This window comes from Bufo gargarizans, chromosome 5 (genome assembly GCF_014858855.1).
Source record: "Bufo gargarizans isolate SCDJY-AF-19 chromosome 5, ASM1485885v1, whole genome shotgun sequence".
Lineage (NCBI taxonomy): Eukaryota > Metazoa > Chordata > Amphibia > Anura > Bufonidae > Bufo > Bufo gargarizans.
In genome coordinates this window covers 439,343,898-439,366,984 of record NC_058084.1, presented here as the reverse complement: position 1 = coordinate 439,366,984, position 23,087 = coordinate 439,343,898, and the positions used below count along the sequence as shown (strand labels likewise).

The 23,087-nt window shown below is 44.7% G+C and overlaps 1 protein-coding gene across 1 annotated transcript in view; it reads right to left on the bottom strand.

The window, feature by feature from the left end:
* Positions 1-23,087, bottom strand: part of FAM20C (FAM20C golgi associated secretory pathway kinase) — a 155,447-nt gene that overhangs the window by 41,079 nt on the left and 91,281 nt on the right. Inside the window, exons 4-5 of the mRNA XM_044293997.1 lie at positions 18,563-18,655; positions 11,129-11,244 (exon numbers count right to left, since the gene is read on the bottom strand). Of these exons, the coding sequence (XP_044149932.1) occupies positions 11,129-11,244; positions 18,563-18,655 (209 nt within the window). The remainder of the gene's footprint in view (positions 1-11,128; positions 11,245-18,562; positions 18,656-23,087) is intronic.

Sequence of the window (23,087 nt, the reverse complement as noted above, 5' to 3'; positions counted from 1 at the left end):
GACCTGTGATGTCACCACAGGTCCTTCAGCTCTTGCAGGGCATTAGATTCAATTGTATTGCCGTCCTGAGGACCTGGGACAAAACATCAGCGACCTAGGCCCCAAATATTTTAACCTAGCAACGCCCCCGGCACACCCACGTGTATAATGCTGCAATGTCTATATGTCATTTAAAGCTGGCATTCCTGAGGATAGTTTGCTCTATAATAGCAGCATGTACTTGCCAGTAATAAAAAAGGGAAATGTATCTAAACTGTTCTCTATGAAACATAATTTTGCCTTTGCCAATTTCTGGACTGCTGTCCGATTCATATATGAATAGAAAGAAGCCCCTCCTGGTTCATAATATTGATTTCCTCTAAATGGCTGATTCAATTAGTGCCTCCTGTATATAGCACAATGTCCCTGGACTGTAGGAGGAAGAAAACCTCTAAGACATTGCATCTCATCTATGTTTATTTAATCTTTGCTTTAAGAAAATTCTCAGCATGGCCCTCATTAGTCTCATTGACTGCACCCTGCATTCAGCTTCGGCACATAGATCCACTTAATCCCACTTTCGTCTTGCAGAGTACACAATGGCTGCATACTCCTACACAGAACAGGTGAAAGCCAAAAGTCAAAGGTAAGAATTATACAATGCGGTCTCTGAGCCCCCTCCTCATTACATTGATAGCATATCATATTTTAAACGGGAATTTGAATTGGAAGAAACTAAGACAAGTCTGTGCATCATGGCAGGTAAGTGTACTGCATAGCATATTAGGAAGTGGTTAACCACTTCAGCCCCGCTAGCTGAAACCCCCTTCATGACCAGAGCACTTTTTACACTTCTGCACTACACTACTTTCACTGTTTATCGCTCGGTCATGCAACTTACCACCCACATGAATTTTACCTCCTTTTCTTCTCACTAATAGAGCTTTCATTTGGTGGTATTTTATTGCTGCTGACATTTTTACTTTTTTTGTTATTAATCGAAATGTAACGATTTTTTTGCAAAAAAATGACATTTTTCACTTTCAGCTGTAAAATTTTGCAAAAAAAAACGACATCCATATATAAATTTTTCGCTAAATTTATTGTTCTACATGTCTTTGATAAAAAAAAAATGTTTGGGCAAAAAAAAAAATGGTTTGGGTAAAAGTTATAGCGTTTACAAACTATGGTACAAAAATGTGAATTTCCGCTTTTTGAAGCAGCTCTGACTTTCTGAGCACCTGTCATGTTTCCTGAGGTTCTACAATGCCCAAACAGTAGAAAAACCCCACAAATGACCCCATTTCGGAAAGTAGACACCCTAAGGTATTCGCTGATGGGCATAGTGAGTTCATAGAACTTTTTATTTTTTGTCACAAGTTAGCGGAAAATGATGATGATTTTTTATTTTTATTTTTTTCTTACAAAGTCTCATATTCCACTAACTTGCGACAAAAAATAAAAAATTCTAGAAACTCGCCATGCCCCTCACGGAATACCTTGGGGTGTCTTCTTTCCAAAATGGGGTCACTTGTGGGGTAGTTATACTGCCCTGGCAATTTAGGTGAAATCCGAAAGGTGCACTTTGGAATATGTGCCCCTTTGCCCACCTTGGCTGCAAAAAAGTGTCACACATCTGGTATCGCCGTACTCAGGAGAAGTTGGGGAATGTGTTTTGGGGTGTCATTTTACATATACCCATGCTGGGTGAGAGAAATATCTTGGCAAAAGACAACTTTTCCAATTTTTTTATACAAAGTTGGCATTTGACCAAGATATTTTTCTCACCCAGCATGGGTATATGTAAAATGACACCCCAAAACACATTCCCCAACTTCTCCTGAGTACGGCAATACCAGATGTGTGACACTTTTTTGCAGCCAAGGTGGGCAAAGGGGCACATATTCCAAAGTGCACCTTTCGGATTTCGCAGGCCATTTTTTACACATTTTGATTGCAAACTTCTTCTCACACATTTGGGCCCCTAGAATGCCAGGGCAGTATAACTATGCCACAAGTGACCCCATTTTGGAAAGAAGACACCCCAAGGTATTCCGTGAGGGGCATGGCGAGTTCCTAGAATTTTTAATTTTTTGTCGCAAGTTAGTGGAATATGAGACTTTGTAAGGAAAAAAGAAAAAAAAAGAAAAATCATCATTTTCCGCTAACTTGTGACAAAAAATAAAAAATTCTAGGAACTCGCCGTGCCGCTCACGGAATACCTTGGGGTGTCTTCTTTCCAAAATGGGGTCACTTGTGGCGTAGTTATACTGCCCTGGCAATTTAGGGGCCCAAATGTGTAAGAAGTACCTTGCAATCAAAATCTGTAAAAAATGGCCTGCGAAATCCGAAAGGTGCACTTTGGAATGTGTGCCCCTTTGCCCACCTTGGCAGCAAAAAAGTGTGACACATCTGGTATCGCCGTACTCAGGATAAGTTGGGGAATGTGTTTTGGGGTGTCATTTCACATATAACCATGCTGGGTGAGAGAAATATCTCGGCAAAAGACAACTTTTCCCATTTTTTTTTACAAAGTTGGCATTTGACCAAGATATTTTTCTCACCCAGCATGGGTATATGTAAAATGACAACCCAAAACACATTGCTCAACTTCTCCTGAGTACGGCGATACCAGATGTGTCACACTTTTTTGCAGCCTAGATGCGCAAAGGGGCCCAAATTCCTTTTAGGAGGGCATTTTTAGACATTTGGATCCCAGACTTCTTCTCACACTTTCGGGCCCCTAAAAAGCCAGGGCAGTATAAATACCCCACATGTGACCCCATTTTGGAAATAAGAGACCCCAAGGTATTCCGTGAGGGGCATGGCGAGTTCATAGAATTTTTTTTTTTTGCATAAGTTAGCGGATATTGATTTTTTTTGTTTTTTTCTCACAAAGTCTCACTTTCCGCTAACCTAGGACAAAAATTTCAATCTTTCATGGACTCAATATGCCCCTCACGGAATACCTTGGGGTGTCTTCTTTCCGAAATGGGGTCACATGTGGGGTATTTATACTGCCCTGGCTTTTTAGGGGCCCTAAAGCGTGAGAAGAAGTCTGGAATATAAATGTCTAAAAATGTTTACGCATTTGGATTCTGTGAGCGGTATGGTGAGTTCATGTGAGATTTTATTTTTTGACACAAGTTAGTGGAATATGAGACTTAGTAAGAAAAAACAAAAACAAAAACAAACAAAAAATTTCCGCTAACTTGGGCCCAAAAAATGTCTGAATGGAGCCTTACAGGGGGGGTGATCAATGACAGGGGGGTGATCAATGACAGGGGGGTGATCACTCATATAGACTCCCGGATCACCCCCCTGTCATTGATCACCCCCCTGTAAGGCTCCATTCAGACGTCCGTATGATTTTTACGGATCCATGGATCGGATCCGCAAAACACATGCGGACGTCTGAATGGAGCCTTACAGGAGGGTGATCAATGACAGGGGGGTGATCAATGACAGGGGGGTGATCACCCATATAGACTCCCTGATCACCCCCCTGTCATTGATCACCCCCCTGTAAGGCTCCATTCAGACGTCTGTATGATTTATACGGATCCATGGATACATGGATCGGATCCGCAAAACACATGCGGATGTCTGAATGGAGCCTTACAGGGGGGTTATCAATGACAGGGGGTGATCAGGGTGATCACCCCCCTGTCACTGATCACCCCCCCTGTAAGGCTCCATTCAGACGTCCGTATGATTTTTATGGATCCATGGATACATGGATCGGATCCGCAAAACACATGCGGACGTCTGAATGGAGCCTTACAGGGGGGTTATCAATGACAGGGGGTGATCAGGGTGATCACCCCCCTGTCACTGATCACCCCCCCTGTAAGGATCCATTCAGACGTCCGTATGATTTTTACGGATTCATGGATACATGGATCGGATCCGCAAAACACATGCGGACGTCTTAATGGAGCCTTACAGGGGGGTTATCAATGACAGGGGGTGATCAGGATGATGACCCCCCTGTCACTGATCACCCCCCCTGTAAGGCTCCATTCAGACGTCCGTATGATTTTTACGGATACATGGATACATGGATCGGATCCGCAAAACACATGCGGACGTCTGAATGGAGCCTTACAGGGGGGTTATCAATGACAGGGGGTGATCAGGATGATCACCCCCCTGTCACTGATCACCCCCCCTGTAAGGCTCCATTCAGACGTCCGTATGACTTTTACGGATCCATGGATACATGGATCGGATCCGCAAAACACATGCGGACGTCTGAATGGAGCCTTACAGGGGGGTGATCAATGACAGGGGGTGATCAGGATGATGATCACCCCCCTGTCACTGATCACCCCCCCTGTAAGGCTCCATTCAGACTTCCGTATGATTTTTACGGATCCATGGATACATGGATCGGATCCGCAAAACACATGCGGACGTCTGAATGGAGCCTTACAGGGGGGTTATCAATGACAGGGGGGTGATCAATGACAGGGGGGTGATCAGGGAGTGTATATGGGTGATCACCCGCCTGTCATTGATCACCCCCCTGTAAGGCTCCATTCAGACGTCCACATGTGTTTTGCGGATCCGATCCATGTATCCATGGATCCGTAAAAATCATGCGGACGTCTGAATGGAGCCTTACAGGGGGGTGATCAATGACAGGGGGTGATCAGGGAGTGTATATGGGTGACCACCCGCCTGTCATTGATCACCCCCCTGTAAGGCTCCATTCAGACGTCCGCATGATTTTTACAGATCCATGGATACATGGATCGGATCCGCAAAACACATGTGGACGTCTGGACATGTGGACGATGTGTTTTGCGGATCCGATCCATGTATCCATGGATCCGTAAAAATCATACGGACGTCTGAATGGAGCCTTACAGGGGGGTGATCAATGACAGGGGGGTGATCAATGACAAGGGGTGATCAGGGAGTGTATATGGGTGATCACCCGCCTGTCATTGATCACCCCCCTGTAAGGCTCCATTCAGACGTCCGCATGTGTTTTGCGGATCCGATCCATGTATCCGTGGATCCGTAAAAATAATACGGACGTCTGAACGGAGCCTGACAGGGGGGTGATCAATGACAGGGGGATGATCAATGACAGGGGGGTGATCAGGGAGTTTATATGGGGTGATCATGGGTGATCAGGGGTTCATAAAGGGTTAATAAGTGACGGGGGGGGTGTAGTGTAGTGTAGTGTTTGGTGCGACTTTACTGAGCTACCTGAGTCCTCTGGTGGTCGATCCTAACAAAAGGGACCACCAGAGGACCAGGTAGCAGGTATATTAGACGCTGTTATCAAAACAGCGTCTAATATACCTGTTAGGGGTTAAAAAAAATCAGATCTCCAGCCTGCCAGCGAGCGATCGCCGCTGGCAGGCTGGAGATCCACTCGCTTACCTTCCGTTCCTGTGAGCGCGCGCGCCTGTGTGCGCGCGTTCACAGGAAATCTCGGCCCTCGCGAGATGACGCGTATATGCGTCGTTGTGCGCAGGGCTGCCGCCTCCGGACCGCACATCTGCGTTAGGCGGTCCGGAGGCGGTTAAAGGGGTATTCCGGGATTATTTGCTTATGTAGTTGCTTGTCTCACGTACATCTTCCTCATGCATTTTCTTTCCAATTCAGACTCTCCTGACCCGTTTTCACCATGTAAACCAATCCTTCTGGTTTGTTTCCATCCCATATGTATCACTTCCTGTTGCTGTGTCCAACCAAACCCATGATGCACTTCTCCTTCCTCTGCCACAGCTCAAGCACCGCCCCTAAGAATGTCCAGCTAGTTCATAGCTCCTCTCACCCGTCTAGTTACATAGACAATCCCCATACTTGCTTATATCCATACATTGCTATCTGGGAAGATTTGGACTGTGAATTGTTTGGAACTGTGTTTGATACCGTTGGATGTACTACAACTCTCATTCTGCATTTTAGTAAAGAGAGACTTGTCTTTTTTCTATAACTGGCCTGGTTACTGACTCCAGCACCATTCGCCGGACACAGCACCTACATCTCCTGCCTTGCACAAGTACAACACTCATAACTCCAAGGGCACCCTAACTACCATCAGGCAGGAGTCCCAACATGAGGATATGACTCAAGGGAAGAAAGGGTGCACCCTCTTGTCACTGCACTGCCCTAGGAAGCATCAATGTGAATAACTGTTGCAGGCAGAGCCGCTAACACTCCCATCCTCCGCTTCTCCGGGGTCACTGCAATATCATCAGCAGGTATATGTGGAGAGCCTTGAGCTTTTAAGTGCAAGATTTTAGCAAAACAGCTGGTGCAATTATAAAAAGTGAGCCAGCATTTTGCTAAGGGGATCTGTTGCTAGTTTAGGCTGCCCTTAGAGAGGACAGCATAACACTAGTGACAGATTCCCTTTAAATGAGCTCGCAACACACATATATCATCAACTGGTGCTCATTATTGTCCCAGCATTGGCCTGCCTAGGAGGATCCCTACTATCCTGCCTTATCTTGGACTCCAGCAGTACAACAGAGCTGTCACATCCGTATATGATAATGAGATGACTCTGTTCACTCTGTCACATTCTGTACAGCAAAGCTGACAACAGCAGAAAACAGGAAGTGTCAGCCTACTGTGGCTAGCATGAAAGCTGGAGTATTTTAAGATGTTTTTCTCATATGTATAGTCACATTAAAACAGGCATGTCAGAAGTGGTAAAAGGTCCTCTTTAAGATGGGAAACTCCCTTTAGGTCAATGAGAAATACAATAAGAATCCTGAAAGCATCATGCCTGTCCAATTATAGTCAGGTCCGTGGTCAGACCCCTCTCTGCTGCATCATCTCACCACCACATTTGACTGATGCAATGCCTTTCACGTCTTCCTGCCAAAAATTACGACACCGGCCCAACATGCGCTTTAAATTATTTATGAACATATGATTCACCACTCTTGTCCCATTTCTATGTTGTCCATGTTTTATGGACTGTGTCCACTTACAGCCCATCAAATTCTGATTGTAATCCATTTACAGATAAAGCAAATTTCAGGCCCAATAAATAAGCCGGCTCACGGGGAGAGTTAGAACGGTCGGCTGCATGCTAATGCTGACATAATTAACAACTGCTAGGCAAATGCATTACATGTCATTAGAAGGACGTGCCTTCAAGAATCGGTGCGCGGGTTCGGGAAAGTGCTTCACGAATACTGTAACATCTTCAATCATTACTCAAGGGGAGAAAATGCTATTAGCCTGCTCCTTCAGTAAGACAATAGCGAGAGGATCTGACCTGCAAGCACGGCTTTCGCGTCCCTGGAGTAGATGCGGCTCCCAACTGAGTAACTGTGATAAATGGAAGAAATATGCTTCGTGCCTAACATTACCAGGCATAAAGAGCTGACGGTATTATTTATCATGCTTAGAAACAGGGCCTCACATGCTCTGTCCTTCATTTTCCTGGTAAAAGGTTTCAGAAAAAACATCCATGTGGCATACACAATGTAGGACGTTAATGGAGGACTCCGATCTAAATGAAATTCAATGGAGGACTGCAATCTAAATACTGTTGATACAGTGTGGCTTCTACATCGTAAGACTGTTCCTTTATGACATATGTTCAAAAACAGTATATTAAAGGGAACCTCTCACCATGAAAATGTAGTGCAATCTATAGGCAGCAGGAGCTGAACAGATAAATACCGTATTTTCCACCCTATAAGATGCACTTCCCCCCCCAAAGTGTGTCTTCTGGGACGAATATTATTATGGAAACGCTCATTAGCACAGGAGGATCAGGAGGCGGTGAATGCAGCGCTCTCCAGGCTCTGTACTCACCGTTTCCTGGTCCTCGGCCGCTTGCTGTGCTGTGACTTCGCACAGTGTGAGGACGTTGGCATGCTGCGACCTCACGCTGTGTGGCGTCGGGATAATAGCACAGCGCACGGCAGGAAGAGCTTAAAGAGCAGGAGCTGGATTCCTGGAGCGGCATCGGTGTTCGGAGCAGGAAAGTTAAGTTGATTTATTGTTTTTGTCTGATCTGAGGTCTGAATAGGGGTCTTAACGTTGGGGGTCTGATCTGTGTCTGAATAGGGGTCTTAATAATATGCCGGTCCGATCTGAGGTCTGAATGGGGCTTCTAACATTGGGGGTCTGATCTCAGTATCTGAATGGGGGTCTTATTAACACGGGGTTTGATCTGAGGTCTGATTGGGGGTCTTATTAACATTGGGAGTCCGATCTGAGGTCTGATTACCATTGGGGGTCTGATTGTGGCTCTGAACTGAGGTCTGATGAAAAATATGTTTTCCCATTTTCTTATTTTCCTACATTATAACCTAAGTGCGTCTTATGGGCAGGTGTGTCTTATAGGGTGAAAAATTCAGTTGTTTTATAGGAAAAGATTCAGTAAAACTTGCAACCTCTGCTGTTTCCATGATTAGAAGTCATGTGGGAGGTCTTAGCAGTGACTGACAGCCTTCTCTGTATGCTTAGTCATGCACAGTTAGCTGTCAATCCCTGGTAGGACCGCCCACATACCTCTTAAAGAGGACCTTTCACCAGAATAAAACATCTAAACTAACTATACAGACATGGAAAGCGGCGCCCAGGGATCCCCCTGCACTTACTGTTATACCTGGGCGCCGCTCCGTTCTCCCGGTATAGCCTCCGGTATCTTCATAGTTAGGCTCCACCCAGGGGAACCTGCCGGTGTCTCATTCTCCCATGCTGTAGCGCAGGCCAATCGCAGCGCTCAGCTCATAGCCTGAGAGGCTTTTTTCTCTCTCAGGCTATGAGCTGAGCGCTGTGATTGGCCAGCGCTACAGCATGGGAGAATGAGACGCCGGCAGGTTCAACTGGGTGGAGCCTAACTATGAAGATACCGGAGGCTATACCGGGAGAATGGAGCGGCGCCCAGGGATAATAGTAAGTGCAGGGAGATCCCTGGGCGCCGCTCTCCATGTCTGTATAGTTAGTTTAGATGTTTTATTCTGGTGAAAGGTCCTCTTTAGGCATAGAAAGAACAGAAGTTGAAATGAATAAATTACAAGTTATGCCTAAATATTTCCCATAAAACTATATATCAATCTGCTCAGCTCTTACTGCTCTATAAAATGCTGCTTGCAGATTGCACTTCAATTTCATGGTGTTGGATTTCCTTCAAATAAGCCCCTCCCCCTTATAAAAGTTCCTCATCCATACACAGTCACACTGTCATGTGACCAGTAAGCTCCGCTTAGAGTAGAAACATTTAGTACCAAATGGAGGCTACAAATGGTTGGCAGTGAGAATTCCCAAAATTTGGTTGTGGCTGCAATTGGCTGAGCCAACTGAAAACTGACATGCTTATAGGCAAATTTGTCCCCGTCCTTAAAGGGATTGTCCACTTTTGAATGCCATTTTGATATCTGCAACCTAAAAATGTCAAAAATCCTGTACTGATTCATTTCTTAATATATTTTCACAGTAGTTGAAGCTCAGTTTTAGGGCCCCAAATTTACTGCATAGACAGAGTTAAATGGAAAGTGTTTGGCTACCAGCAGCCACCACTAGGGGGAGCTTGAGAGTTTTAGTTCAATGTATTATCAGTGAGTGGCAAGCTCCCTCTAGTGGTGGCTGCAGGCACAGGCACCCAGGTATTTATCTTTTACCTCTATGTTGATGCAATGGATAGGAGCTCTATACTAGAAACAAGGGGATCTGGTCGCAGTAAAAATTTGTTGAGAGATGAATCAGCACCAAGTTATAGACCTGAAAAATGCCTGGTGTTCAGAAGTGAGCATTTACTTTAAAGGTGTTGTCCCATTAGAGAGTATGTGCACTGCAGTGACCCAGGTTCTCCTGATGGCACAACCCTCTTAAAAGGGTATTTCCAACTCAGATATTTATGACATATCCACAGAATTTGCCTTAAATGTCAGATAGAAATAGAGTCACACCTATTTGAAGAATAGGGCTCTCCCCCTCTGTCAGTAACCACATCCAGACAATGGAATGAATGGAGGCCACCTCACCAGGTAGGTCGGAGAGCAGGGAACCTTGTACTTCCCATATGGGCAGTTCCCAATGGTGGGAATTGCATCTTTGAGTTGGGAATACCTCTTTAATACTAAACATATTCATACTGAAAACATAGAAGACCCATGTCTACCCTGTAGAAGACAGATTTCACAATCCTATTGAAGATGCAGGTGCAGTCCAGGGGTATCTGCAAATGTTTTATAATGTCATGTTATGTAATGTACACCAAGCATGATCTGGTATGGTTGGCAGGGAGGGGAAGGAGTGGGCTGGTCCTACTTCCTGAAGGTAGTGTTGACTAGTATGTCAGGAGGAAGGAAGCAAGTCCATGTGCTATTTCCCTGTAGGCCTCAGGATTCAGAGACTAACCAATCTCAAAGAAAGTTATTGCTTCTGCTACAGCAAGAAAGAGAGAAAGAACTGCATGGTCAAGCATAGGAGTCAGCTATATAACCTGTGCCTAGAGCTAACAAGACTTTGCTGCTTGTGAGGGATTATACAAGACTTTGCTGCTTGTGAGGGATTACAGTTAAGACACCTGTCACGCTACATCTTGGCCAGACATCCCTCTAAAGACCTGTATGGTGCAGTGGACACTACAGCAATAATTGCCAGATTACAGTTACCAGCCAGAGATTCTAGAAAGAGAGAGAGTGACCTCCATGCCAAGAGTGCCTTTATTTGCCACTTTGCCAGCCTCCATACCTTGCTATCTAGTTAAAGAATTTGCATCGTGCACCGATTGTTATTTGTTGAATGCATTACAACCCCTGTTTTGGACTCAGTAAAGAGAGATGTTTATTCTCCCACCTCCGGCCTGCTATTCTGACTCCGTTTACACCATACACTGGCCATTGCACTCTATACACCCTGCCTTGCACCCACATGGATAGTCAACATCACCGGCACCCCAACTACCATCAGGAAGGTATCCTCAGCATCAGGATGTGACCCGAGGGAAGAAAGGGTGCCCCATCCATAAGTTGCACTGGCCCTAGTGAGCAACGGCTTGAGGTAGACCTCCGTGACACATCATTACATGTTAGAGCCACTTCCACTCCCATCCTTCACTCTGGCTCTTCAAGGGCTCATTGCACAAGCAATAAAATAGACAAGTAGTAAAATAGTCAATATATTAGTCACATCAGCCACACATGACATCTATTACCTGGAGAAATGAAAAACGTCCTCCAGAGTTTCTTGTCTCTCGTCACATCTCTTATTTCTTTGGTCATGTTCACCAATCTACCAGCGACAGGTGGAACACGGCGGAAATCCAGAATCCTGCAAGGAGCAATATGAAAGCTTAATATATTGTATTACAGGTGAACGCAGACGTTTTATGGCTGGCAGTGACCACAGGCCATTCTTCTGAAGGCTTCTTCCAACACTGACAATGTCACAATTTCAAGGACATAAAAGTTGATGGCTTGTATCAAGGGATGCCTAATCCTTTAAGAACTACAGCCGTAGCTTAAATTACAAACAGATAAGAAGGAGGAAAATAGCGGCATTGCGGTGGCGGATGAGTCAGGGAAAGAATAAGGAATAATGGGAACCTTAGAAAGGTCTTCAAAATGTATTTACCTCTCATATTTTTGTTTATTCTGCATTCTGCCCCATGCAAAGTCCTTACAGTAACTAGTGTGCAACCTCTGTCCCTCCAGCTACAATTTCCAGCATTTTATGGGATTCTCATAGCTCTCATTTAACAGCACCTTTTCGGAGCAATATAATGTACTGGGGAGGGGGGGTTTGAAACAAATCAGCAGTTTTTGGATTTTCAGATTTATTCTTTTATTTTTTGTTTCATTTTTTTGTTTATTATGTGATATACCAGTAAATGACATGCTAGCATTATTATGTCAATCAGTAAAATTACAGAGATAGAAAATGTATGTTTTTATATTGTTTTACTGTTTTTGCACAAATGAAACATTAAATAAACGTTGTTTTTTTTAAAAATTATTATTCCCCCCTTCCCTCCCCTCTCCTTTAGATAGGTTATCAGCACCAACACCCAGGACCCCTGCCAATCAGCTGCTTGAGAAGGCACCAACACTCCTGTAAGTGCCGCCACCTTCTGGCAGCTTACCAAGCACAGCGCTCTACATTGTATAGTGGCTGTGCTTGGTATTGCAACTCAGCCCCATTCATTTGAATGAGGCTGAGCTTCACCTAGGCCATGTGACCAATGAACATGACCTCACTGGCCTAGGGAAAGCTGCAAGTGAATTCCTGTGCAAGCTGCAAACATCTGATTGGCAAGGGTCCCGGGTGTCAGACCCCAACCAATCAGATACAGATGTAGTGTCCCACTAGGTAAATGTGGGCACTACACAAGGGTTAATATGACTATTGTATTGATATGATGTTTTATGTTCATTTCCCTGTGTTATCTGGGTAGTAGGCCTATTAGGGTGTAGTTCAGCCTCATAGACACTAGAGGGAGCTAGGGAACCCTTAGTATATATAGTTAGGCCCAGACAGGGAAGAGTAGTGTAGTCCAGGAGGCTAGTAAGTGCAGTCTAGCCTGCCTGAAGTTCTTGAGCCAGAGTTAGCTCAGAAGATTTACACCAGGAGAAGGGTTTGCCTCCTGGGAGAAACCAGCAGTTCCCACAGAGCAAAGAGCAGAGCAGAAGAGTATTCCAGCTAGACAAGTAAGCTGAAGGGCAGAAGGATTATTAACCTAAAGCAAGGGATATATACCTGAGGAGGATTGTTACCAAGGATAAAAGCCAGCATTAGGGCATATGGGCCTTGGGATACAGACAGCCAGGATATCTGAGGAATAGTGCAGCCTGGTCTGTGAGTGTTGTTTTTACCCTCTGAGTATCTTGCAAGAACAGTGTACCTGCCATTGATGTAAAAGCCTGCTATTGATTGCTGCTGCAAAGTGGAACTGAACTCAAACTGTATAAAGTTGAACTGTTTCCAGTAAAGAAAGTTTGGTTCACCACAACACAGTGTTCCTCACTTATTATTACTATAAATCAGTGTGCCACCGTTACCGGCACTGGCGTCACGAACCTTAAAGGGACCTTGCCCCAGGCACATTAAAACACCTGCAACAACCAGGGCACCACATCTACCATCAGGCCTGGTCCCTAAATACAGAGAGTGCCCCAGAGGACCCCTGTGCCAGCCTCTCCATCACTGCTGTACGCCTGCCCAGGGTCTCCCTACAAACTGTGAGTAACCCATAGCAACCCTCGTTTGCCCATTAACCGTGACCTCACATCGCAATACCCTGCAGGTTGGCGTACTGCACAGATGATCATCAGTATCTGATTATAGGATATTGGGATTATGGGATCATTTTATAGTTCAAGACTTTAAGAACACATGATCTGAATTACCAGTATATCTACTTTTAATTAACTTTTTTTTTTTTTTACAAAATAAAGCAGTTTTCATGTGTTTTTTCCCCCCTTTTTTTAGATATCACTTAAAGGGGTTTTCCAAGACTTTGATATTGATGACCTGATAGTTTATTAATATCTAATCACTGTGGGTCCTACTGCTGGCATTCCCACCAATCAATTGTTTTAAGAGGCTGCGGCACTCCCTGAGGCCTCTTCATAGGTCAGTGATGTCACATCCATGGGTCACATGGCCTAGGCGCGGCTGAGCTGCAATACCAAGCGCAGCCACTACACAATGTGCAGCGCTGTGCTTGGTGCGCTGTCAGGAGGCTGCAGCGCTCGCCGTACGTAGCACCTCGGCTCTACTATTATAGGCACTTCTCCTTTTTGAATTGGGTCTTGAGCGAGTAATATACACTTGATTAGCCACATAAACTACTGATTTTAGGTTGGGGTAGAGAAGGATCTTACTCGGAGGTTGTGGTGATCCAAGATTACCAGGGTGCCTAAGGTGAGGCAAACAGATCCATGAGGGTGTAGCTATCAAGAGAGGGGGCAGGGGGGTTATTTTACAAAGAGGACCTCGTCATAATTTTACTATGTGACCCTCTTTCTGAATCGTATCCCCGAGAATAAAATATCAGAAACACATCCTTGCAATATTAATACCATATTGCCAGTCTCGCTTGGCCTCATGCACACGACCGTTGTGTGCATCCGTGTCCGTTGTTCCGTTTTCCGTGATTTTCTGCGGACCCATTGACTTTCAATGGGTCAGTTGAAAACTCGGAAAATGCACCGTTTGTCATCCGCATCCGTGATCCGTGTTTCCTGTCCGTCAAAAAAATAGGACCTGTCCTATTTTTTTGACGGACAACTGTTCGCGGACCCATTCAAGTCAATGGGTCCGTGAAAAAACACGGAGGCACACAAGATTGTCATCCGCGTCCGTGATCCGTGTCCGTTTTTTTCCTATCATTTTCAAGGCAAACTTGACTTAGATTTTTTTTTCACTTTTCTGGTCTGGTGATCCTCCAAAAATCAAGGAAGACACACGGAAGAAAAAACGGACACGGATCACGGAACAACGGAACCCCATTTTGCGGATCGTGAAAAAATACTGTCGTGTGCATGAGGCCTTATCTGCATATGGCGCCCTAATAACCATTGCATGGGTCGGCTCATAGGCCCCTGCAATTATCCTCGTATCTGTGCCTGTTGACGTCTGATTTCAGAATGAGCGGACAAGATTATCATCTATAGGCCCCCGTTAAGTACGGACCCCATTGTGTACCAGAGACTGCTCCATCTACTTGGCTGCATTAAATGTCTGGGCGGTCCGTAAATCACGGACATTGCTCAGCAGCAAATTTACTTGTGATGGGTTGATGATTCCAAGCTATGATTTAAAGGGACATAGAAGCCACTAGATTTTAAAACTCACTTAATGATTTTACTTATTTTTAGCTATGTGCCAAAAACTAGTAATTCTAAAAAAGACAAATGTCTCCAAAAAAATTCTATATAGTACAAGTTAAATAGTACCTGTCAGCTCTCTTGACATGGCTGCTTTAGCAAATACTTGTATTCCCCATAACATAACAATTCTGGGACGTCTTTTCTTAACACTATGTGTTCGGCTGTTCCTCTGTTATTCCTCCTTAAAATGCATGAATAAATTAAAAACTGGGCGTGACGTCCTTTGGGAAACCGTTGGAAGAAACGTTTATGCAAGTAAAGCTGCCATTGAACTTCATCTCAAGGTCTGGACTCAAGTTATTTCTTCAAATCCCTCAATTATTCCCCCTATTTACTGCTTCGGAGCCAAAGCCTGGGGTGCAGCGGTATCCAGGTAGGAGCACCATGACACACATAAAGAGACATTTTAGGCCGCGCTATACTACTTGGCATTCCTACACCTGGGACGCGATATATAGAGGGCCCTGGTTGGAGGCCGCCCGTTGCCCCGGCAGTATTTTGCGATGGACTGTTGCCACTTTTAGTATTTTTTCCAGGGCCACTTTAAGTTCCCAGTCCGCCCCTGGCTGCATCATGATATCTATTGTCATCTGGCACTGCCCTAGGGAACAGCCAGACACCTGCAGCAAGTATAGGACCATATCATTATTTTATTAATCTCATTTGTATCTGATCAGAGGAGCCACACACGTTACCCACATACGTGTTTTCCAGAAGCAAGCGCCATGTTTGCATCAGGTGGATGCGAGCTACTTGAAGCACTTATTAGGAGTTAGTATTTGAGCATAGTGAGGGTTTCTCCAGGTTACAGATACTGATTACCTATCAATATGGATAGGTCATCAATGTTACATCAGAGGGGTCCGACTCCTGGCACTTTTCTCCTGGATCAACTGTTTGTAAAGACCGCGCTGTGCAGGCGCTGTATCTTCTTCACTATTTACCTGCACGCCGTCTCCACCATAGCGTTGGTGCAGGGTAATTACAACTTCCTCTACCAGTCAAGTGAATGGGAAGAATTAATTACTCTGCTTCGCCACTGCAAGATAGACCAGCATCACAGCCCCTTTAAAGAGCTGATCGGCGGGGCCGCTGGGAGTCGGATCCCCACCAATCTGATATTGATGACCTATCCTGAGGTTGGATCATCTACACCAGGGATGCCCAACCTGAGGCCCTCCAGCTGTTGCAAATCTACAACTCCCAGCATGCCCAGACTGTCTACAGCTATCAGCCTACAGCAGGGCATGGTGGGAGTTGTAGTTTTACAACAGCTGGAGAGCCGCAGGTTGGCCATCCCTGATCTACACTGTACACCATGGATCTCTTACTTCACCACAGAAGTCATCCATGTACTTTCTCCATCCGTATGTCAGCACGGTCCGTATTTTGCGGATCCGCGGTTTGCAGACTGCAAAATGCTTACGGTCATGTGCATGAAGCCTGATCCTGTAGATGGCATACAGTTAACAGGTAATGTATAAACACGCAGCCTTTTGGTCTCACTTTTTGGGAGGGTCTGTTAATTTTGGCACGGTTTACTTGTGGATTTTCAGTCTTAAAGGGGTTCTCCAGGCTTTTAATATTGATGACCTAGGATAGGTCATCGATATCAGATCGGCTGGGGTCAAACACCCAGCACCCCTGCTGATCAGCTGTATGAGGAGACGTCGCGTGCAGCGCGCATTTGCCGTTTCCCTTCTCTCTTCCTGTCCATTGCTGCTCTCTATAGGCAAAGCAGCAGTGAACAGGAAGAGAGGCGGGAGACGGCACATGCACGCTGCGCGCTCCTTCTCCTCAGACAGCTGAACGGCGGGGGGGCGGGGTGTCGGACCCCTGCCGATCCGATATTAATGACCTATCCTGAGGACACATTTGTAAACGTTTATACGTTTATTTCTGATCACATCTGCATCTATTCATACTATAATATAACAGGACTATTGCGCCTTGCAAAAACCACAATATAAATTTTGAATATTATTTATTTTAACATTGATTTTCAATAAATTACAGTATACATTTTTTAACAATTAGGGGCATTATTACAATTTGCGCTATAGGTTCAGTGTTGACATTTAGTGCAGCCTGGTAATTCTTTAGTAAGGTATATACATTAGGCCTCATACACACGACCTTTCCATTTTTATGCCGTTCGCAAACCGCGGATCCGCAAAAAACAGAAGCCGGCCATGTGCCGGAACGGAACGGGCAGCCCATTGTAGAAATGCCTATTCTTGTCCGCAAAACGGACAAGAATAGGACATGTGCTATTTTTTTTGCGGGGCCACGGAAAGGAGCAACGGATGCGGACAGCACACTGAGTGCTGTCCGCATCTTTTGCAGCCCCATTGAAGTGAATAGGTTCGCATCCGAGCCGCCTTTACTGTCGGATTAATAGACTGACACTACCAGCACTGGTTGGATTCGCCAGTGTCAGGGAGTGGAGGGATGTACTTCCAACTGATAGTGCTCACTTATCAATTTTAGTTATATAGTTCTAGCAGGAATAACAGAGGAACGACACAACACAGAGTAAGAAAAGATGCTCAAGTATTGTTATTTTATTAAAGGGGTTGTCCCCTGATAAATGTAAAAAATAGACATCAGACATCATATAGTACATGACAATCTCTTTCTTAGTGTTAATCACGAATATTCGAATTGCAAATTTTTATCGCGAATATCGTCACTTCGATAATTCGCGAATATTTCGAATATAGTGATAAATATTCGTAATTTCAAATATTTGAGATTTTTTTTTAATCAGTACACATGATCCCTCACTGCTTCTAGCTTGTGGGCCAATGAGAAGGCTGCAGTATCTTTGACTTTAGGAGTAGTGTTGATTGCAAATTTTCATACTGCGAATTCTCGTATTGCAAATTTTTCAATTGCCAATTTAAGCAATCAAGAAAATAATGACTGAGATAACAAATTCGCAAATATAGTGAATATTCGCCCAAATATTGGCAAAATATCACAAATTCAAATATTGCCCCTGCCGCTCATCACTACTCTTTCTAAGAGCTCATGCACACAATGGCGTGCCGCCCGTGCTGTACGTTGGGAAGCACAAATTGCGGTCCACAATGCACAGGCACTGGCCGTGGGGCCGAAGTTGACGGATGCAGACTCATTCAAGTGAATGTTTGCGGGCCGCAATACGGGCACAGCCAGCACACATTCCATGGCATGAGCCCAAACAAAGCTAGAACCAGCCCTGTACCTCACATGGATCCAGAGATCTCCCCATTCATTACTACTCTGCTAGATGTATTTCAACCAGGCAGTTCAAAGGGTGTGTCCTTTCTCAGGGGTGGATGTCCTTTCTGCTGCAGCTCTCTCTCTCTCTATCACAGCTCAGAAACCAGTTGAATTAAATTCTGCCCGTTACCCCTGACGAAGCCAGATTAGCTGGCGAAACATGTAGGACAACCCTTTTAAAAATGCAAGTATTTACTAAAACAGTAATAAACAGAGATCTACAAGGTCTGGTACTGAGACAAATGTAGGATGCCCAAAACCGCTGACTATAGACATGAGCCTGGGAGTGTGTGTTCTAGAGCGGTCGTATAAAAGTTATTGCAAGGATCCACATTGGAGAAACACTTGCCATGAATGGTTGATGATCCAAGACAGCACCACCACCACCTAACGTCTCATGTCCGCATGACAAAGTCCTGGACTGTAAGAACTTTGTAGATCCGTCCTCTTATAAATATGCTCTTTAACCCCATGTCTTAAATCGCTCTTACCTGTCCAAATGGAACGCAGCGATCTCAGAGTTATGCCGCTCATAATCTGAAAAGTAGAAGAAGTCCGGCGGGGTTTCTTGCTCTCGTGTCTGCCTGAAAAATAAAAGAGATAAGTGATTAAAATTGGTTGAAATCTACCGTCATCTACTGTTCAAATATGGACATACCATATATATATATATATACGGCCTGCCCGCATATAGAGGGCCTACCGCCACCACTCAAAATACAAAATGTGCCCTGAGTCCTAGTTGCCTTGGCTGTGGGGGCACAGAGACATAATGTGAACTCCTGGGCGCCAAGTGCAAAATCTGTAACAAGACCATGTGCCATTTCCAATGCTCATATTTTCCTATGCTGCCTGAGCATCAGAGTTGTTACGTTGGCATGTGTCATGGAATCAGGGGCAGGGGTGTACACAGGTCTTATAGGACCCCATATATAGTTCCCATAGTAAGGTATTGTAGAACACATGCAACGCTTCAGATTTCTGACTAATTTATGTTTTCGTTTTTTTAAAACAAGTGGAAGAAATTTTAATTAAATACAAACTGTAATAAAAAAAAGTTGCCTTTGGTCTCAACAGGTGCTTCAAATCTAGGACACTCATTCTGAACACCATATTGCGCAATGTATAAGGATAAATCTCCAGCTTCGCTTCTGTTACAAAGGTAGCTGGCTGCCTGCAGCCACCACTAGGTGGAGCTCAGTGAATAGGAATTAATGCATCTACTATTTGAGCTATAATAATCTCTGTACATGGAGCTCCCCCTAGTGGCGCTGTGTGAAAATGCAGTGTTTTCACATGTGGAAGAAAAGAGCAAGTTCCATGCGGGCCCTATAGCAGTGTCATGGTATTCTGAGGTCAGAGGCCGCAAAGCTGGAATGCCAATACTATTGTGTGCCCCTTCTACTGCAACATTACCTTGCCTTATGTACAGTAACAGACCACCATGCAAACCAATCAAATGCTTGGGGCCCAAGAGATCAGGGGGCCTTCCTGCTGATAACAAGCAGTTGGCTAAAAAAGGGAATTAAAGAGACGGGCATATTGCCTGTGCAATAGATTCAGCTGCACGCGGATCCAGGGAGTAGCAGAAGTGCCCCAGCTGCACTGCTAAGCGGAGAGTGGGGCTTAGTGAGATGACAGATGTGGAGTTAAGCAGTGCAACAGGGGAAGGGGTGCACTTACATGAGTATTCTTGGTGCCCCAGAAATGCCAAATCCACCCCTGCCTCTACAAAATGCCAAATCCACCCCTGCCTTTACAACATGCCAAATCCACCCCTGCCTCTACAACATGCCAAATCCACCCCTGCCTCTACAACATGCCAAATCCACCCCTGCCTCTACAACATGCCAAATCCACCCCTGCCTCTACAACATGCCAAATCCACCCCTGCCTCTACAACATGCCAAATCCACCCCTGCCTCTACAACATGCCAAATCCACCCCTGCCTCTACAACATGCCAAATCCACACCTGCCTATACAAAATGCCAAATCCACCCCTGCCTATACAAAATGCCAAATTCACCCCTGCCTATTCAAAATGCCAAATCCAACCCTGCCTCTACAAAAGGCCAAATCCACCCCTGCCTCTACAAAATGCCAAATCCACCCCTGCCTCTACAAAATGCCAAATCCACCCCTGCCTCTACAAAATGCCAAATCCACACCTGCCTCTACAAAATGCCAAATCCACCCCTGCCTATACAAAATGCCAAATTCACCCCTGCCTATTCAAAATGCCAAATCCACCCCTGCCTCTACAAAATGCCAAATCCACCCCTGCCTCTACAAAATGCCAAATCCACACCTGCCTCTACAAAATGCCAAATCCACCCCTGCCTCTACAAAATGCCAAATCCACTCCTGCCTCTACAAAATGCCAAATCCACCCCTGCCTCTACAAAATGCCAAATCCACCCCTGCCTCTACAAAATGCTCAATCCACCCCTGCCTATACAAAATTCCAAATCCACCCCTGCCTCTACAAAATGCTCAATCCACCCCTGCCTATACAAAATTCCAAATCCACCCTGCCTCTACAAAATGCCAAATCCACCCCTGCCTCTACAAAATGCCAAATCCACCCTGCCTCTACAAAATGCCAAATCCACCCTGCCTCTACAAAATGCCAAATCCACCTCTGCCTAAACAAAATGCCATAGCCACCCCTGCCTGTACAAAATCAATGACCAACACTAATTCAATAATTGTCTATTTTGTCATCTCGGGTTGATACATTGTTACAACCAGTCATAAGGTTCTAGCCTTTAATTGTCTAAATCATTTAAAAATCAGGCACTTATATCATGTCGGTTTTCTGCAATTACCATACGCTGCATTCATTATTTGCAATGTAAAAAACATAAAAATCAATGGCGAGATCTTAAAGGAAAGACCCTGAATGAAAAGCTTCTTCTCCATCTTGACAGTTTAGCCAGCTGCACAAGCTGTAATTGTACCTCACTTCTCCATAAGTGACATATGGGACGGTCATTAAATCACTGCAGGAGCAACTCATTCTCACAAATTTTACTCGTCTATTAGCTGCCTGCAGCTCCAGCGTCTCGTACTATATACATCATTAACTTTTGCATCTTAAAAAAGAAAAAAAATAACTTTCCTACCCAGTTTATCATTTTGCATTCTTCAGCTTGTTTGTGGAAATCTTTCCAAGATATTAAAACCAGACATTTTCCAAGTGACGGCCACAATGCAATTAATGCTGGCGTGCTCTGTAGATTGGAGAAAATTCTTCTAAACCTCTAGTCATTATTTTGCCCCCAAAAAAACGCCAGCAGAGATCTATTTCGCAATAGCTGAGGAGCACCAAGTAAATACAAAGCGAGCAATAGAAACGTAACATCTAATTGTAGATGACAACCACCTGCCGACCGTACTTCTCTGATGGAGATGATGTTTTATCTCTGGCCTCTAGTGGTATAGTTCAAGATCTTTTATGTCTTTTTTTTCTACTATTTTCCACCAATTAGCCAACTGTCTAGGGTTTGACAAATATAGCAGCGTCATGCTGTGTTGGTGAATTATGTCAAAATATTGAGGTGCCCTTGAAAGCTTCTAGTTTTTATCGTTGAGAGAGCATGAGAAGTCATGATGCATTTAGAGGAAAAAGCCTATTTACATTAGCTGTTATAGGGCCTACAAAGAAAATAAGTTCCTTGGTGGTCATCGAGATGCATCTACTGTGATCATTTTTTAAGTTAATCACACATAAAGGGTTAAGGAAAGGAGTCCTCAGCCTAAGCAACACCATAGATGCTATGTCCAAGATGAGCAAGGGATAGATGGATAGAGTGCATCTGCTAGTATGGGATCTTCTGTCAGACTGAGGTACTTTGGGTCCATCTAACAAAGTGATTTCAAAGGCCCATCTGTTACAATCAGTGGGTGTAGAACCACTGTGTCAACCTGCTGGTTTGACAATGGGCTAAACCTAAAGGCTCTATCCTGGCAGCTCCATGGTATTCACTGTTTAACCACTATAAAAGGATCTGCTGCAGGGAAGCCACCAAGCTTTTACCTCCTGGAGTAGTCCTGGTGTTTTTGACAGCTGAACCATGGGGGTCAGAGACACTGATGTGGAGCACCTAGTGATCAGGCAAAGCTTGTAGTCAGGAGGGCATAGTTTGTGTGATTCCGAGAAACAGTCCAAAGGTCAGAGCAGGCAACACAGGGTCAGTACAGTGATTAGGCATGGGCAGGTCAGATGACAGAGGGTCAGAATCTGGCAGAATCTGATCCCACCAAAGAATCCTTAAGTTCTGTGATAGACCATTTGAGACCCAAGTGCACCCTTTTCTTATACGACTCAGCTCAGAACATATATAGTGTACAACTAATCTGAGGACACTGTTTGAAGAAACAAACTAGAGAGAAAATCTAAACTAACCCAGGGACTACATACAAATTTCACACAGAATTTTCCATTAATGAATTCAAACCCAGGACCCCAGAATCACTAGAACACCAGAACAGGGTCACTGCAAAAAGGTTTATTGTTTAAATGTTGTAATGTGAAATGCTTAGATTTATTGTATTTGTGTATGCCTACTCAATAGTATTGTATGAATAGTTTGGGGTTAACAACCTTGAACCAGCCCCTTTAGGTTACTAGGAGATAGACCAGGGTCTTAGTGGGTAGATGGAGTTCTAGCCTAGCTGTGCTACTAAGAGGACATGTGTCTGCTTGCTCCTCAGTCCTAGGCCTGAGTCCGAGAGAACCATTATGTCTGCACTTTTATACAAAGTGCTCCAGAGTGAGAGAGAGATTACGACGCTCTAGCTTTGTGACGTCGGGGAGCAAGGAGGAGATTCAGAGGATGCGGGTCGGTGCTGGGCTCCTTCACAGTGGGTGTGGCTGGGCTCAGAGTCAGAGAACGCTGGACTTATCTCTGAAGCTCGGAGGAGACAGGACTCATCTAAGGTTCATTTACATATCTATAAAATCACAGAGAGCTATGGTGACTGGATATTGCGGATTTGCTAGCGGCGATCT